At 41.0% G+C, this 16,587-nt stretch overlaps 1 protein-coding gene across 1 annotated transcript in view; it reads left to right on the top strand.

Moving 5' to 3' along the window:
- The window catches only part of LOC148041164 (putative inactive purple acid phosphatase 27), a 31,060-nt gene extending 14,716 nt beyond the window's left edge, over positions 1-16,344 (top strand). Inside the window, exons 2-13 of the mRNA XM_087678675.1 lie at positions 3,468-3,555; positions 5,054-5,320; positions 6,299-6,407; positions 6,877-6,988; positions 8,180-8,312; positions 14,107-14,294; positions 14,483-14,669; positions 14,782-14,849; positions 15,081-15,192; positions 15,287-15,475; positions 15,563-15,643; positions 15,825-16,344. Coding sequence (XP_087534801.1) covers positions 3,468-3,555; positions 5,054-5,320; positions 6,299-6,407; positions 6,877-6,988; positions 8,180-8,312; positions 14,107-14,294; positions 14,483-14,669; positions 14,782-14,849; positions 15,081-15,192; positions 15,287-15,475; positions 15,563-15,643; positions 15,825-15,881 — 1,591 coding nt within the window. The 3' untranslated portion in view covers positions 15,882-16,344. The remainder of the gene's footprint in view (positions 1-3,467; positions 3,556-5,053; positions 5,321-6,298; positions 6,408-6,876; positions 6,989-8,179; positions 8,313-14,106; positions 14,295-14,482; positions 14,670-14,781; positions 14,850-15,080; positions 15,193-15,286; positions 15,476-15,562; positions 15,644-15,824) is intronic.
- Positions 16,345-16,587: the final 243 nt, after the last annotated feature.

Here is a 16,587-nt window from a genome sequence, read left to right as displayed (position 1 = left end):
TGATTTGCGCTTTTCCTTGTGCGCATTTTTCCCTTATTTAGGACTTTTCTGCGCTTCTTGTGTTTCTAGATTTTTCTTAGCGTGCCTTCGTCTTCCGTTTCACTTTGCCTTGGCCTTTGTCTTCTGCTTTAGCTTTTCCAAATTTTCCACCTTGTTCGTCTAATGGTTAACATCTTCAGAAGGTTATTCCTAGCCATGATGTTGTCTTTCATAAGAACAAGATGTATATAAGACCAGAGCATGTAGTTGAGTTATGTAGGGTGATCTTTCAAGAGGAGTCTCCTATTTTAGTATAGCTAGCCCCAATTAGATAGTTTGTAATTGTTTTATCATGATGTAATGGCCAAGGATCAACATGTTGTGCAGGATCATGATCTTAAACAAAGAGGACATGCAATATAGACCCCACATCCAGCTTTGGAATGCTTTGCTAGAGTCTCACATGTTGTCTTGATTGTTTTGAGTCCTTTATACATTCTATCATGGTGACAGATTTTGGTGATCCTCTTACTTATGAGGATGCTACATGCACAGTTGATAGTCACTCTTGGGATAGGGCTATGCAGTTTGAGTTTGAGTTAATGTAGAAAATTCATACATAGGATTTGGTATCCTTGCTACATGGTAAACATGCATTATCATGCAAGTGGCTATATAAGTTGAAGAGCACCCCTAGTCACCCTGAGCTAGTATACAAGGCATGTTTAGTTGCTAAGGGCTTTAAACAGGAAAAGGGAGAGACTTTGATAAGATGTTCTCCCCTGTAGCCAAGATGACTTCCCTTTGCTTGGTTTTGGCCTTGGTTGTATAGATGGATCTCAACTTATACTAGATGGATGTTAAGTTGGCTTTTTTATATGGGGACTTGCATGAGGACATCTATATGCAACATCCTAAGGTCAAGTACATTGTAGCAATTGAGGCTTGTAAGGAGGCCCTATGGTTAGGTCGTTTGGTTACAAACCTTGGTATGACTATGACTCCTACATTGTATTCAGACTCTACGAGTGCTATTCAATTGGCACATGATCCAATCTTTTTTTCAAAGACTAAGCACATTGAGGTTGGTTATTGCTTCATTCGAGAGATGATTGAGGAAAAGTAGATAGAGCTTGTCAAGATCTCGACTAACAAAAATCCTATAGATCTACTTAAAAATGCCTCGTAGTGGAATGTTATGCCTTCCTTAAGAAGATGATGGGCATAGGATGAGATGACATCTATTCCTCATCCTATTGTACTTATATGTACACATTGTACTTTGTCACTTTCTTTTTATTTTCTCCACACTCAAGAACATTTACCTTAAGTGGGAGGTTATTGGGGATTAAAGACCACATGTGCCTAGCCACCTACATTTACTTGTACTTATTACACTCACACATGTATCCTCCAAGTGGCAGCCACCCATCATTGTCACTTTATTCTTTATTCTTTCTATGACAATAGCATAAGGGAAGGTATGTCACACATCGTGATTGCGAGAGTTCTCACACACCATCTTGCTCTCTCTTGCTTCCTCTTGCTTGCACATGTGCTCTCAACTCTTGCGCCACCTTTCAAGGAAAAGAATGTATTATGGTCTACTACGATGATGTAATAATCTTTTGGACCATTTTCAACCCATAAGACATTCATTTACAATTTAATATCTAAAGTTTGAAGGCATTTTAATCTCTAGTAATAAAAAAATGTAGCAATGATTAGTTTTAAAAGAATATACTATAAATCCAAAAAGTCACAAACAAAGCAATAGCCCTCCATGAATAAAAGGGTAATACCCACACAAAATCCCTACTTAGATATGGATGTATCCCATGCCTTGACACGGCCTCAAGTCCCTAAGCCATTGTAAGATCAGTCCCCCCATATGAGGCATTGGAGTTAATAGTCGTGTCTAAAGTCAAGTGCAAATTAGAAAAGATAAAAAAGATGTCCATATTATTTTTTGTTAGGGGAAGTGTGAAATGTGGGTCATGGGTATGCCACATGTCTAGGTTGTTATGCCAAGTTGGGTAAGTTTGTTCTGACCACATAGTGTCATAAATAGAAGTACCATCAAGAGTTGGACATGTTATGTTTGGTTCCATTCTCTCTTTCCACTCTTGCATGTCATACTATGACCCTATTACTTAATGTATTCTAATATTTACATCCCACAATTATGGATGTATCAACATTATGTCCAAAGCCACTTTGATGAGTTGGGTACATTCAATTGAATCAATGCTAGACTATGTGTCACTTTAGGATTTGACGATTGCAAGGTATTATTGTGTCATTGATTGGGAGTTATGAAAATGACCACTTTTTGTTTGCTCCTCTCACTTCAATATATATTTTTCTTTAGCCTCTCTAACTTATATCACACATGCGCATGTGCATACGCATACAAACACCCACAAAGTAAGAAAGCAAGAGGCTTACCCTCGAATATTCTAGACATTTTCTTGTATAGAGATTCCTAGATTTGGAGTGTGTAAGTGTAATGAGAGTCAAAAGTATATAGCTTTCCCTTGACTATTCTAGGTTGTTCTTCTATATGGCTTTTGAGACTACGTGGGGGGAGAGAGAGAGAGAGAGAGAGAGAGAGAGAGAGAGAGAGAGAGAGAGAGAGAGAGAGAGAGAGAGAGAGAGAGAGAGAGAGAGAGAGAGAGAGAGAGAGAGAGAGAGATTGTTTATTGCTCAAGTTGAGGCTCTCTTTATATCACAAACACACAATCTCTCTTTCCCACAATCTTATAAACTTATGTATGTATGTTGTGTGTATGTATGCATGTACGTAAATATGTATGAATAATTTTGTGTGTGTGTATATGTCTCACTCAAATTGAAATTCTCTACATCTCTCTCTCTCACTCCCCCCATTGGAATTCATTAGGTACATCTCTCTACCCTCTCTACCATGCTTGTCTGATAAGACATTAATTAATTTTAGTGACCAAAGGAACAAAGTTATGCATAGTTAAAAATAAAAAGATTCCCACGATTACAAATATAAATATCACATGAGTGTCTCTATCATGCCTACGTGTGCATGAGTGTGTTTGTTTCATACCCAATGCATTTCCAAAACAATGGGGCATGCACATATGAAACAATGCATTGTTGCACAAACGTGTAATGCTTGGAAGTACATGATGTGAAGGAGAGTAATGATCTATCTCTATTCGCTCCTCTTTGTCTTTATCTACATTAGTATGAAGTAGAGTCAACTAAGTGATGTGAAGTACAATAACAATCTATCTCAATCCCTTTGTCTTTGTCTTAGTCTACATCTCTATTTGCTTGTCTATATTTGTCTATGTGCCTCTGTCGTTTGATAAAGCTTATGTAACAATCAATGGATCTTATGGAATAATTAAGTGAACTTCATTATTTAAAATTTAATATATGATATTTCTTTTCATGATAGACTTTGTGATACCTTTGCTAAGCTAACACCATGTTTTATAACATATTGACAGCATTGATGATTGCTTGGAAAATGAGGTGATGTATGTAGAAACAGGCGACTTGGCATCACTTCCACTACTTTGTCACTATCCAATCAAGGTAGCTTTATATATTTTAGCAAACTCATTTTTAAAGGGCCTTTTACCTAGGATAAAAGTCGATGCTTATGATGTTTAAGTTAATGGTGGGCAAAGTGTATATCAATCATGCTTTATTATCAAATTCTAATTGAAATAAACTTCAATAATATTAAATATGCCCTAAAAATATCCATAAAGAGGTGCTTGTCCATCCCAATCATTGCACCTATTATGGCCTATAACATGAGTTCGTAGTCATACAATGGAAGGAGCACCCGAGCTGATAAATCCATTACAAGGCACTTCACTATAACTGCACCCTCAATACTAAAAGACATTGGGAACCTTTCAAACCTTCCTCAAATGTTGGAGCTTGATATAGAGGCTATGATAGATACACTACTACCCATGGATACTAGGTCATCTCATCCATTAAGAGAGGAGGTGTTTCTACTATTATATGATGGGTGTCGAGTATCTCAGTTGAAGGCGCTCCTAAAGTATTCAAGCAAAGTATGGATGTAGTGATGCAAATTGTGTGAGTAGAGGCCACTTTACACACAGTAGGCGACAATATTGTTAAGAGTCTCTTACCTAGAGTCAAAGATGATGTATGTCATGGTACTTCAAAAGAATCTCAAAGAAACAACTTTCCAGTTTTTCAATATAAAATGGGTATTAAAAGAGAAGACCACACCAAAATGCATTTGGAATTGCTTGGAATAGATTAATGTAATGGGCTTCTTACAAGGTGACAAAAAACTAGAGATGATGTGTCTCTTCTCTTTACTTGCCTTCTAATTGCTCAAAAGTGATTATGTGTTTATGTGCATGCTTGTGTTTCCCAATGAATAACTCAAGGATAGTTAACTCGAGGTTAACTTGAACACTCACACGTGTGTGTGGGTGGAGAGAGAGAGAGAGAGAGAGAGAGTCTGTGTGTGCACTCACATGCATGTGCATGTGTGTGTGTGCTGAGCCATGAATAACTAAATGGAGAGAGGCTAGTGTGTGTATTGCCTAATGAATCATTCAAGTGTAGTTAACTAGCGGTTAACTGAACCACCAATGCACACTGCTTATTGAATCAATTGGGTTAGAACTTATTGGGTTAGAACTTCGGGGGTTCAGTACCTGGGTGTGTGGCTTGTTTTGGGGGGCGGGGGGAGGGGACTTCTACCAATGCACAATGCTATGATCCACAAAGGTGCAAGACGGGCTAAATCGATTAATAAATACCGTGAAAAGGCAATATAGCAACACATTTAAAGAAAGTCGGGGTTAACTTGATCGATGTGGCTAAAAATGCACATCTAACCGATAAATATTTTTTGGTATTAATGTGCCAAATGACATGAAGGGCGAGCTCGAATCACGCAAGCAGAGTGTGTGTGCATAAACGAATAATAGTGTCACCTCACAACGAATGCTAAATGGAGACGAATAGGACAGTCTAGGTAGGCATCTCCCTCTCCATCTCCATCTCTCTGTCTTTGTGATGCTGTTGTTGGTGGCAGTTTCAGCGCTTGAAGGAGGATCCAGGCTACTTAGCCTGCTCCAACAAGGTCTGCTCCAAGCATTTGGGCCCCTTCTGTGCCGTCAAGACATGCAGCGGCTCCCTCACCTTCGACCTCATCAACATCAGGACCGATGTCAAATTTGTCTTCTTCTCTGGCGGTTTCCACACCCCCTGCATCCACGCCCAAACAGATCCTCTCAGCTTCGCCAACCCCTCTCAACCCCTCCGTGGCCATCTCTCTGCCGTCGATTCAACCGGCACTTCTGTGAGTACATCTTTATCACCATTCTTTCAAAGCAAGCTCCCACATTCATCTCGTAATTAGATGTACTTTGTGAAATCTGATCGTATCTTTTCTGTCATGTGCTTATAAGTGAAATTTGATGGTGTCTTCTTCCATGTTCTGCTTATAAGTGAAGGTTCTTAACTGCACATTACGAAATTTGATAGTGTCTTATTTCATGTTCTGCTAATAAGCAGTATCCTGCGCTATCGTAGGTCAGTTATACCGTCTTATTAGCTAGTTTTGGCACTTCCTGAACTGCACATTGCAGAATTTGGTAGTATCTTCTGTCTTTTAAAAACGGGATCCAGTGTATTGGTGCTGGTACTATCTCACCACCGATAGTGTCTTCCTTCATCTTCTGCTAATATGCAGTAACTTTCGCTGTCATATGCAAGTTAGATTTTCATATTAGCTCGTTTTGGTGAAGTACCTTCGCCATTGTAGGTGAGCTTTATTTTCTTATTAGCTAGTTTTGGCACTTCACTGTGCTTTTATACCAAAGGCTAATTCAATGGTAAGTGTGATAACGTTTAGCTGCCCATTGCCCATTGTCATAGAAAATAAGGGATCCCATGATTTCTTGATTGTAAATGGGTTGGTGAATGTAAAACATAAGGTATCCCATGATTCCGTGAGAGCAAATAGGTTGGTGAATGTAAACATAGGCATCCCATGATTTCTTGATTGTAAATAGGTTGGTGAATGTGTTGTTGATTAGAATCCAATAGTGTAGCATGTTTAATCTACATCAGCCTTGGACACTTATTCCTGTAGATAGCAAGTTACATTTGGATGTGGCCACCAAAACCTCCACCAAATGCTCTTGCCCCAAACAAGTCTTTAGCCAAAGAGAATTCTCTATGTCTGAATCTACAGAACTTTTTAACACTCTGTAGAACAGATGGAGTTTGTATGGACAGTATTCAGTTTAACGAGTTCTTGTATGGCTGATTGCAGATAAAGCTGACATGGATAAGCGGAGACTCACAACCTCAAACTGTTCGATATGCCGGTGGAAAATCTGTCCAATCGGCTATCACAACATTTCAGCAGAGTGATATGTGCAGTAAGTTTTTTAACTTGGTGCTTTTTGGAAGCTTGCAGACTTCTCTTGCTAAGACTTATTTTCCAGATCTGTCACGTTTTACACATGAAAGTATGGTCTTTGAATCTGAAATCGCATCTCGAGTTACTTAGCAGTTGAGTTTAACTTTGATTTTCCTTAAAGGCAGGTTTCCCAACCTTCAATTTGAAAGCCTATCTAATAGGAGGGTCTCTAAATAATGTTGCATTTGTATTTGTCATGTCGTTCCACATACCCCCACTAGTTTCTGTTGGAAACCTGAAATGCCTGTGATGCTATTGAAGGCCTCATGATCAGCCTTGATCAAGGCATATGTAAAAGCAGATTAGTGAGATGCCCCCAGGATGTCAATAACCATGAACTAATGTAGAAATTAAATATGTCTTTCCATGTTCCTTTTATTGCCTGATTTTTACAGCCCGTGTTTGATGTGTTTTCTTTATTGTTTAAGATAAAGCACCAAGTCCAGCATCAGACTTCGGTTGGCATGACCCTGGCTTTATTCATAGTGCCATTTTGACTGGGCTGTCAGCATCAACCAAGTACAACTACACTTATGGCAGGTATTATAAACTGAGAATTGTTCCTTTTACTGTCGTGATTCTATATCTGGGAATGCAAGCAGCACCGTAATTCTGTTGTTTGTAACACTGTGCTTTATCTTGTAAAGGACTCACTGTTAGCTGTGCATTCGGGCTGTTAGTTAAAGTACAAACTTTTGCACATAGAGCCAGTACTATTTTACATACATGTAATGTTTTTCCTTTCCAAAATCCTGATGACTGCTTTCCTTGTGTGTTCTCATTTTTAAGGATTCCTTTGTGGTGTATACTGAGATTTATTTGGCTGAAATAAAGGGTGAGAAAAGAGATAGTTCTCTTGTCAGTCGCTCATACAATTCTGTGAACTCATATTTCTGTTCTGACATATTTAGAGGTTCTTCCTTAGAGCCCCAGTAAAACTCTAAGCGGATGCATCCCATGGTAAAAGCACTGTTCTCGGATGGGGCCTGCAGGGAATAGATTCAGGGTGAAGGTGCTACTTTCTACTTAAACTGCTACTCCTGCATTGCTGCTAGTCTTGGATGAATTTGTGCTATCTTATTGCTGCTGCAGCCCCTTTTGATGTTTTTTCACAGGTTCTTGTCAATGACTTAAGAGTTCATACTGTCCTTATCATTGCTGCAGACACTTCTGACTTGTGTATTGGCTATTCACATTTCAAATGCTTACATTCTCAGGTGTTGGGGGAAAGTGCCATAAGAAACTAATACAGTGCAAACTATTCTATGCTGATTTTGACTTGACATAATGCTCATAGATTCTGTAACAGCTGTGTGATCAACTGACGAGGGACAACAGACAGTTTACAAGGACAGGTTCCATGGCTTTAAATGTCAGAATTCACATCTAAAATCATTTCATTGACCAAATATACAGATGATTTACCACCAATAATACCATCAGTACAACCAATGAGTTCTGCTGTCAATAAGACTGGATGAGACATTAGTCAAACCTGTGTACTGTGTGGAGTCGATCTCCTCCGAAATGCACCACATAGTTACTATCTGTGCCTAACTGCACCCTACAGAGTTTACATTCGGACCATTCATGTTTTGCTTTTGCTTGTTTGTTTGTTTTTATAAAGGGGTAGGAGAAACTTTCCCAATAATAAGTTAAAACTAATTCTTCTACAACACTTTTTATTAGTGTACTATCAAGCTTATTCTAACTTGAAGATGTGGTTGACAGTGATCAAACTGGATGGAGTCCAACTAAACTTTTGAAGACACTGCCTGCATCTGGCTCACCAGAAGTAAAGTTTATTACTTATGGTGATATGGGCAAAACTCCACGCGATAATTCTCTCGAACATTACATCCAAGTAAGAACTGACCCCAAGTATGTAATTTGTCTTGTTCTAAGATGTTTCTGTGATATATTGTCTACAAAGAAAATACACCATCACTAAAAACTTCTCAAGCCACAGTATCACCTCACCCATCTTTACACAGCCTTCTAAATCTCAACTTGGAGAGCATTGTATTAAGGCCATGCTCCCCTTGCTATAGATAGGTTTAACAATCAACCGCACTACGCGGAATACTTGCATACCCTCTGCATCTTGTGCACACCGTTTTCAATCCCTTGTGACTACTGTATTTCTTGGCCCTTGTTTGGCATGGCCAAGTCTTGTACTGTCTGAATGTTAGCCTGTCTGCCTTCTTGTGACACTGCTGAAATATTGCTTATGTGTTGCCATCTGTCCCTGGTTTGCCACTTAGGTGCCATCTAGTTTGATAGTCCTGTAGATGCCATGATTGATGAGCATAGAGATAAAACAATAGACGCGAACATACAAACATAAATCAGAGCAATGGAATCAAATCCAATAGTGTGTGACAAAAGCAAATACAACAACCATCACCATATCAAAGAGGAAGCAGAAACAGAGCAATCGAGAGCAAGGAATACATGCCCAAGGATAGCCCCTTAGGATGGAGAAGGGCAAATGATGTCAAAGGGAAAGGTCACGATGGCAAAGCCTTAACCATTCTCTTCCGATTGGCCTGTCGAATAGAATCGAAGTTAAGGTGCCCAAGAATGCAACATGGCATGTATGGAAATATTGGCATGCAACGCGGGTTGCAATTAGGCTCGAGCCTTGTATATGGACATGTGGGAAGCCGTGTAGAGCAGTATGAAATGCAAAGTTTAAGGGCTGGTCCTAATAACTCAAGCATGGGTGTTGCTAATGCAAATATAGGAGTGGTACTTCTTGTGCCTTCATATCTGCAGCCACGAGTTTATGAAAATTTGACACCTAAGGAAAAGGATAAAGATTACAAGGTTAAAGGTTTACCTCTAGGCATTTCAGTTGAAGCCAACCTTGGTTGTAGCTCCATCAGGCTCATCGGAGTGTAGATCTGAGGATTCCTTGATGTTCAAGAGGGGGGTAGCACTTTCACTCCTTTTGGTTAGCTACACTCAAATATCTCATGGTTGCTTGGTGTACTTTATGTTCACCCGAGATATTGTATGTTGACAATATATTTGTTTTGGGACCTACCATGATTAGTGTTCTAGACACCATGTATGTTGTTATGCAGTTGTATATGGATGCTTAACATGGCACTGAGTATCATACTTTTTGGACAATTGTGATTTGGATTACACTTCTGGACATGTATATGGTAGCAGCGGTGCATATGTTGCTTCATGTCCTTTTTTGTTACATGCCAATGTATTTTGTTTGATATGCAGAGTGTAGGGCACTAAATGCATGTTTGTTTATCTTGAATGGAATGCTTTTATGCTTAAGATGTGTGACCAATGAGGATCTCTTAGAAAGGCCATCACTGTAAGTCTTGTGAAGCAACATGGATCTCTTGGGATGGCAATGGGATAAGTCTTGTGAAGCAAACATGGCTATGGGTGTAAGTCTTGTAAAGTAGCTGTTATAGGTGACTAAGATATCTAGTGGAGCATAGTATTTGTGAAAGCGTTAAAGAGTGTGGCACGTGGATTTATGTATGGTTCTCTCTTTGGTCCTTGAAGAACAAGCAAGAGATGTGAGTCATTGTGATATGACACTTCTCATATGACGTTTCTTTGCTTGTGGACCATTCCTATGTTCTTTGGACTACACTTCAGGATATAGCTTCTATTTGCATTGTTGGCAAATGCATGTTTGCACAAAGTATGGCTTTGGGATGGCCACATGATAGAGCGATTGCATTATGACATGAACTATTGTTGTGCAATAAGTTACAACTTGCCAGAGCCTTTGTGTTCATGATCTATGGAAGTAGGTGAATCTCTTATCATGGCAGCTTGGTGTGTTTGAATCTCTGGCAGGAAAAGCATATACTATGCTGAGTTTCACTGTTGAATGGGATCTATTCTTTAAAAGGTATGGTCATCTTTGGTGTCAAAAAGTTGTGGTCTATAGTTATAGAACATCGACAATTTGATACTACCGAAAAAGCAGTTAAGACTTTCTTTGGCAAACTTTGAGAGAAGAGATGGATGCCTTTGTAAGGAATTTGCATTGCTTGAATGAAGCGATTGGGTCTATTGCACTCTTTTGTCGTAGTTGATAGTGAGCAGGAATGAAAGAAGATGAAGTGGATAAAGTGGATAAGCACCCTGCTAGAATAGAAGTCACTGCCATGATAGCATCAAGAGAGATGTTGCGCGATCCGCCTCGGGATGGGAAACCACCATGATGGAAGAAGAGCAAGCACTCCTAGGATGATGAAACAATGAAAGGAACGGTGCGCATCCCCACGTCTCTAGCCCAGGTAGGACTAAAGCAATCTGCAAGTTAGCCTTACACTAAAAGACAAAACCTTGCAAAAGAGATGAGAATCTGCAAATACAAGTTAGTGGTGAGATGCTCCAAAGCAAAAGATAATAGAAAGGAAATCTAACTCAAAATAAATGTAATGAATGTGTATGTATGTGAATAAATGCAGCGAAAGTCAAAAGAATGGAAAAGCTAAAGATAATGAATCCTATGGGCCTGACTCTAAGAGAGTGAAAAATGAATCCTAAACTAACCTAGGATATCCGAAAGAACCTAGAGACATGCGAATCTAAGAAGGTGGCCACCGTCACGTACGTCCAGTAGCAGGGTGTTGCCAAGGGAACGCTTGACGAGGTGGGGAGGAAGGTGAAATAGATGCATGAAGTGCAATGGGATCAGAACCTATAGACCAATCAGCCAATCCCTTAGGGGTTGTAAAAGAGATGGGTTGTTGAGGCTTTACTCGAGCCACATGTCCAGCAGTAGCAGCGAGCGCTGAAGGAACAGATGAAGCAGGAGTGGAAGGCATAGCCCCACTGGACTGTGCAGTGGTTTGTTGAGGCTTTTTAGGTGGAAGGCCTTGGGCCTTGAAGCGACACTCCTTGTCCACATGGCCGGCTCTCTGGGAGTGTATGCTAAACTGGTTTTTCTTAGGGAGTTGCTACCAGATGGGTTTAGATTCTTTGGTTCCATCTAAGGAAGAGAGTCACCCTTTGATTGGCTTGCCTTCGTATCTTGCGAGTTCTTGCCACTGGTGGTTTTGCCTCTCGAAGAAGAGGCAACCAACCCCCTTTGCTCTGAATAAGGCTGGGATGAGGATTTCTTGTGGACTTGATCATGCAGCCTTGCGTAACACAAGAACTGGCATTTAAACTCGTAGAAGGTTGGCAATCGAGGTTGGGAGATGATGATTGAAGTACTTTTCAGGCAACTTATTAGAGAAGAATGTAACCTGATCTTCATCTGAGTTTGGAGAGCCAATAGTGGTGAACTCGGCAAGTAACCGCCTATATTCAGCCAATTTGACTTTCAGATCATCCCCTTCCTTAATAGAGAACTCTTGCAGCTCAAAGTCGAGATTGATGCGCGGAGTACGATCACGAGCCGCATAGCGTTCGAGAAGGTGACTCCAACGCTTTGACGCGAGCGGGAAGTGCTGCAACTGAGAGTGAAACTCAAGAAGCAATTCTTGCATCAGCTGAACATTGGATGTGGCATTGCGGGCTCTCCATTGATGGATCTAGTCAAGGTGAGCTAGTCAAGGGTCCGGCATAGGCTCTAGACCAATGACAAGGTCCCAAGGACCCAGAGACTCAAGCACTTGTTGCCTGAAATTAGACCAAGTGGTGAAATTTGACCCGTTAAAATGTGTCTTATCCGTGAAGGCATTCTTGGCCGTTGCAACAGGAGTGGTAGTGCTCGGAGATGGATAGTGTGAAAAAGTATAGTGAGGGTAGGATGGGGTAGTGGAGTACACTTGGGAATGGGCCCCAAAGTGCCCACCAAGCATGCGGGTAGTGTGCAAGGTGGATCCATAGGTAGGGATGGGCTGACTAGGCATGGACATGGTAGCCACATGAGGAACCCAAGGAGATGGGATGGGAACATGGGGAGTAGAAGAAAGGAATCCTTGCGTAGGTGTAACCCAAGGAGAGTGTGAAGACGCACCATAAGTTGAGGATGGAAACCCCTGCGTTTGAGTGGTCATGTGAGATGTGAAGCTGGGGATAGTGAGGGGGATGCCCATCACAGTCGTCCCAGGAGTTATGGGTGTGCTCCTTTGCTGAAAGGTGAGAGGCACTTTGTTAAAGGTTGGCATTCCCCCTAATGAAGTACCATGGTGCAAAGAGGTAGAGAATGGGATGAAGGAAAAGGTGCTAGGAGCGGAGATGGAAGATCCAACCCCTAGGGTGTGCGATGCAGATGTGGAGTGTAATCCAAGGTTTTGGAAAGATGATGAGAGGTGATCAAGATGTGATATAGAAGAGGGTGGGATGGGAGGGAAGTGAGAAGTGTGTGTGATATGCTCAAATGAAATAGAAGCTGCAGATGTACTTGAATTCCGTTTGCTTCGCGAGCCCCCTCTATTGAAGTTCACATACGCAAAGCCATCTAGGTCCTGTACCTCAAAAGAAGAAACAGGCGAGGGTTTTGATTCATGCAACACAAAAGAATTGTACAAACCTGACATTGGACTTGGCTGAGATGATGAAGATGGATCGCCAGACGTTTCGAATGCCGTATGTCCTCCATGATTGGAGAGGTGGCCAGCCTCACCAACCGGTTCAGATGTGGTAGCAAAACTGGTAGGAGGGTTGTAAACATCACCGTACTTGTTGCAATAATGCTCCTCAAAGTCCTCCTCTGTCATGTTAGTGAAATCTGGAATAGGAGTAGAAGGTGAAGGTGAAAGTGGAGTATTGTCCTCGTCACTGAGTCCATAATGTTGTCTCAAGGCCTCCAATGATGGAGAACCTTGATAAGACATCATAGGAATTGGAGAAGAAGGTGTCTGGGACATTGTGATTCGGTTACGAGTCGATTGTGTGCCTCGCACAAAGACTAGGCTGTAGTCTCTCGTAATGCAGGATGGGTCTTGGTGGGCAGTTTGGACCTTGCAAGGCACTCTTACAACCTTGGTTACTTGAGCTCAGTGAGTGATGATCATTTCTCATCTGCAAGTAAAGTGGGTGGTTGAGAAGGGCGAGAAGTACTTGTCCTGTTGCAAGTGAACAAGCTCTTCCTGAATGGGAAGAAGTGCGATTTGTTCATGGTGTCAATTTCCTATTTGGGACACATTATTCGGATCAGTAATATGAACGTAGGTCTTGAGAAGGTTGAGGCAGTTGTGGAATGGCCTTGTCCTAAGAATGCATTGGAGGTGCGCATGTTCTTGGGATTGACAACATTTGAAAGGCAGTTCCTGGTGTATTATGTTGACGTGACATTGCCTCTCACTGATGGCACAAGGCAGGATTTTGAGTGGATTTGGGTGGGTGACATGGAGTAAGCATTTGACCTTGTTGAGATTGCTGGATCTCAATGAGTCATTTCTGGTGATTTGTGATGCCAGCAGTTGTGGTACTGAGCAGCAAGAGTTGGGAAGTCAAGGCGGCAGAATTGAATTACTCCACATTCACAAGTAGCTGTTGACTAATGGTTCATGCATGAAGAAATGGTGACATAATTTGCAGGACTTCTAGATTAAGGCAGACCAGTAAGGTTTGTGCCACCTTGTATGTTTACATAATCAGGTTTTTGGCCACCTTGTATGTTTACATATTTGTCTTGTGTCTGATTCTGAAGTGACTATTAAATGTATGTATGTTGTACATGCTATTGACATGTTGATGTCTTCACTATGATGCAGCCAGGAGCCTCAAGTGTGATTGGTGCTGTATCTAGTGAAGTTGCATCTGGAAATGTAGACATGATCCTACATATTGGGGATATTGCATATGCAACTGGCTTTCTTGCTGAATGGGACTACTTTTTTGACTCCATCAGTCCTGTAGCAGCAGCAGTTCCCTACATGACTGCCATAGGTAACCATGAAAGGTACTTTTTTCTCCAATTAGTTTGGTTCCCTATCGAACTGTAAATCTGATTCGATTCCCAAAGTATTATGGGGTTTCTATGAAGTCTTTTTCTTATCTGTATCTGGTGGTTTGCTAACAAACAATGTGGTTCTTCCTGCTAAAACTCAAACTGATGATCATGTGTAATGTCTGTGCATACTTTTACAGAGATTTTCCTGATTCTGGGTCTCAGTATGAGACCCTTGATTCTGGAGGAGAATGTGGTATTCCATATGAGAAGTATTTCCAGATGCCAATACAGGAGCAAGACAAACCTTGGTATTCGTTTGAGGCTGGGCCTGTCCACTTCACTGTGATGTCAACAGAGCACAACTGGATGGATGGGAGTGAACAGGCAAGAGTTTCAGCTGGACATTGAGGCATAGTGATGTTTTTTACCTTTCCTGTCCCAAGCTTTTAAGGTAGCAGTCATTATTAATGTTTTTCTTGTGTTCTGTTTTACGCAGTTCAACTGGATACAGCACGATCTTGCCTCAGTGGACCGTACAAAAACACCATGGCTTGTTTTCACTGGGTAGTCTCTCACTTCCCTGTTCAAGATGATAATAGTTCATGAAACTTAAGGGGTCCTCTTAACGTGAAGAGTACAAACTATGGTGACATGGATTCTGCTGTATGTGTGTGTGTGTGTGTGTGTGCGTGTGTACATGTCTGTGCATTTAGTGTGAGTTGTCTTAGAAGCAGGATTTGAGCATTGCTTTGTTTCCATTGAGTAACACACTGCTACCTTGTCAATGTTTTGCAGCCATCGGCCACAATATTCTTCGGTGAATGAAGCTGGGGTTAAAAGTACAATAATACCCGCTGTTGATCCTGCATTTCCTGTAGCAGTGGAGCCCCTTTTATTGCAGGGGCAGGTATGAAGATCATGTGAACACAATTGAGTTGACTGATATAATATGTATTTTCTAGTCTATCTTCACTCTTGAGTTTTCTGTTGATGTTTCACAGGTTGACCTAGTACTGTGGGGGCACGTGCATAATTACGAACGTTCATGCGCAGTCTATCAAAGTAACTGCCTCCTCCTTCCATCCAAAGATGCTAACGGAGTTGACACTTACCAAAGCAGGCCATACAAGGCTCCTGTTCATGTGATTGCGGGCATGGCTGGGTTTAGGCTTGATGATTTTGCTCCCACTGTAGGTATCTTCCAGGAAAGGTCAATGGGAACTTTTTGTCGCTTGCTTTTTGAAGCCAAAATAACGTCTTGTTGCTTGCTGAAACAGCATGGTAATTGGAGCTTGTGCAGATTCTCCACTTACGGTTATGGCAAAGTGGATGCAACATTTCAAGAATTGCAGTTCCAGGTATTCAGTCTTTTCCTTGAGCACTGATTACCTTGCTTGGATCAGTGCCAGTTAAGAGTGGGTATTACCTTGCTTGGACCAGTTCCAGTTAGAGTGGGCATGCATACATTCATGTGAGACTTTGGAAATTCTCAGTGAAATTAGAATTGGCTTAATGAGCTAACGCTCACTGTTATTGCAGTTTATTGGTGCTGATGGTGGCGAAGTACTGGATTCCTTCAAACTAGTAAAACAATAGGGTTTGAGTTGGATCCAAGACAAATTCAAGTGAAGGGTTCAATTTTAGTTTTGAGCCTGATCTACTCGCACTGAGTGCTTGTAATATGGCTTCTTGACTGGGTTTCACTTAGATCCAACATGCAAGGTTCAAATTTATTTTTGGTGGGGATCTAACTCACTGTACATGTGGTTTGACCACCCTTAGCAATGGTAGGAAATTAAGTGTTTGAAGTACAAGAAATGCCCCATGTAATGGACAATGTTGTTATTGGTAGGAGCGCATGATTGAGCAATGTGAAAGTTTCTTAGTCGCCTGCTTTAGTCTCGAAGACAAGGGTGTGCACAACACAAGATTAGTCTCCCCTTTGTGCTTCCACTATCTTCTATTTATGGAATTTAAGTGAGATAAGCCAAAAATTTATTGATATGTTGTTCTACTTATCAACAATTCTCTCTTTTTGAGATCATTTTCACTTCACTTAAGCCAAAAATTTATTGATATGTTGTTCTACTTATCAACAATTCTCTCTTTTTGAGATCATTTTCACTTGGTGAGGACTTGATACTAATAGTAACACTAGTTGGTGAATTGAAAAGCCTTACGGAGAGACATTGGTAAGACTTTTAAAACTAGAAGCTAAAATAAGGATAACACACACACACACACACACACACACACACACTCACACACAACACGCACACTCGTACGCAAGACGCACATACAT

The sequence above is a fragment of the Lygodium microphyllum genome, chromosome 1 (assembly GCF_053477565.2).
Source record: "Lygodium microphyllum isolate KBCC chromosome 1, Lygodium_microphyllum_v1.1.10, whole genome shotgun sequence".
Lineage (NCBI taxonomy): Eukaryota > Viridiplantae > Streptophyta > Polypodiopsida > Schizaeales > Lygodiaceae > Lygodium > Lygodium microphyllum.
Note: the sequence above shows the minus strand (reverse complement) of the source record. Positions and strands in the feature narration are given on the sequence as shown.